Raw genomic sequence first — 1,293 nt, forward strand, 5'->3', positions numbered from 1 at the left:
GGAAAAAAAAGACGTTTATGTGCGCCTTATAGTCGCGAAAATACGGTAATTTGAACCAAAGTCTATTGATCTCTTAGGCCACAAATCTGAAGAAGAACATTTTTTACCCATAGACGGCCATCCTAAACTGCCAAGTTGGGAAACATCCCAACCTGGCAACAATGAACGTAAGACGGAAAAGGTTAGAATTTAGATGCAAAACCTCATCATGCACCGGAACATATTTTTGCAAAATATTGGAACATAAATTCACCAAATAGAAGACGAACATCGTAGTTCGGTTTAAAGAAAGCATTTTAGTTTTAATTTATATATATTATTATATATTATATATGTAATTACACCATATGCCAACCCTTATAAGGATGTGCATGACAAGGAAGGGCTATATATACTGCATGCATCATTTAGGGAGTTAACATTGTATTGCTTCTTGAGTTCCTTGACTTTTTTTACTGTTATGGGTAGGAGCTTCGGCCAGAGGGTTAGTGTTGGGGCCGGTATGATTTAATGAGGGCCGGTCCTCGCACACTGAAATCAGGACCGGCCCAACAGGCAAAAGCCCGCTATTACAGATTACCTGCTGGTATCGGTATCGGTGCAACACTAGTTAGGATAAATCGGACCACCGGAAAAAGCTGGAGCTTAGATAAGTTCTTACAGTGTAAACAAGCAAGCTGGAATTTTTCTCTCCACCGACCAAGTGATCATGAATAATGTCAATGTTTTTCAGACCCCACTCCCCTTGAGTGGCCATAAACTGGCCAGACCGCATCAACGTGGAGGAGCCATTGTTGCTTGATCTGAGAAGCAAGGTTTTCACTGTGCACAGAACAGAGAAGAGTTTAATTCATCCTCCTGGATCTACCCAGCAGGCTGATCTGACAGGCTGCATTTTACCGTCAGCGTTCATGGATAGAAAGGTGATGTTGCAATTCTGCTTATCGAAAGGGAACTTGTGGAGGTTTAAGATGCAGGTGAAGGTCACCCTCTGGCGGGCGAATGAATTGATTTCACCATTCTGTTGCAGGACGACCCAAGGATCTTCATGGATGCTGCCGCTATCGGAGGTGCTGAAAACGACACGAGAGATGCCAAACTTACTGACGTAGCAAACCGGTGTGTAAAAATGTTTTTCTATTTTTTTCCTTTTTCAGACTTAAAGGAATAGTACACCCAAAACATGATTAGCCTTCATTTTCTACTCACCCCCGTGCTGAACAACACTCTGGAGTACTTTTTTGATATCTCAAATGCATCTGGAGATCTGGGAGGCTTCTTGCTGTCTGCTGA

The 1,293-nt window shown here is 42.4% G+C and overlaps 1 protein-coding gene across 1 annotated transcript in view; it reads right to left on the reverse strand.

Moving 5' to 3' along the window:
* LOC107087691 (5-hydroxytryptamine receptor 3A-like) overlaps positions 1–1,293 on the reverse strand; it is a 15,421-nt gene that overhangs the window by 7,654 nt on the left and 6,474 nt on the right. Inside the window, exons 3-4 of the mRNA XM_015379403.1 lie at positions 901–1,141; positions 662–822 (exon numbers count right to left, since the gene is read on the reverse strand). Of these exons, the coding sequence (XP_015234889.1) occupies positions 662–822; positions 901–1,141 (402 nt within the window). The remainder of the gene's footprint in view (positions 1–661; positions 823–900; positions 1,142–1,293) is intronic.

The sequence above is a fragment of the Cyprinodon variegatus genome, unplaced genomic scaffold (assembly GCF_000732505.1).
Source record: "Cyprinodon variegatus isolate N-32 unplaced genomic scaffold, C_variegatus-1.0 Scaffold191, whole genome shotgun sequence".
Taxonomy (NCBI): Eukaryota; Metazoa; Chordata; class Actinopteri; order Cyprinodontiformes; family Cyprinodontidae; genus Cyprinodon; species Cyprinodon variegatus.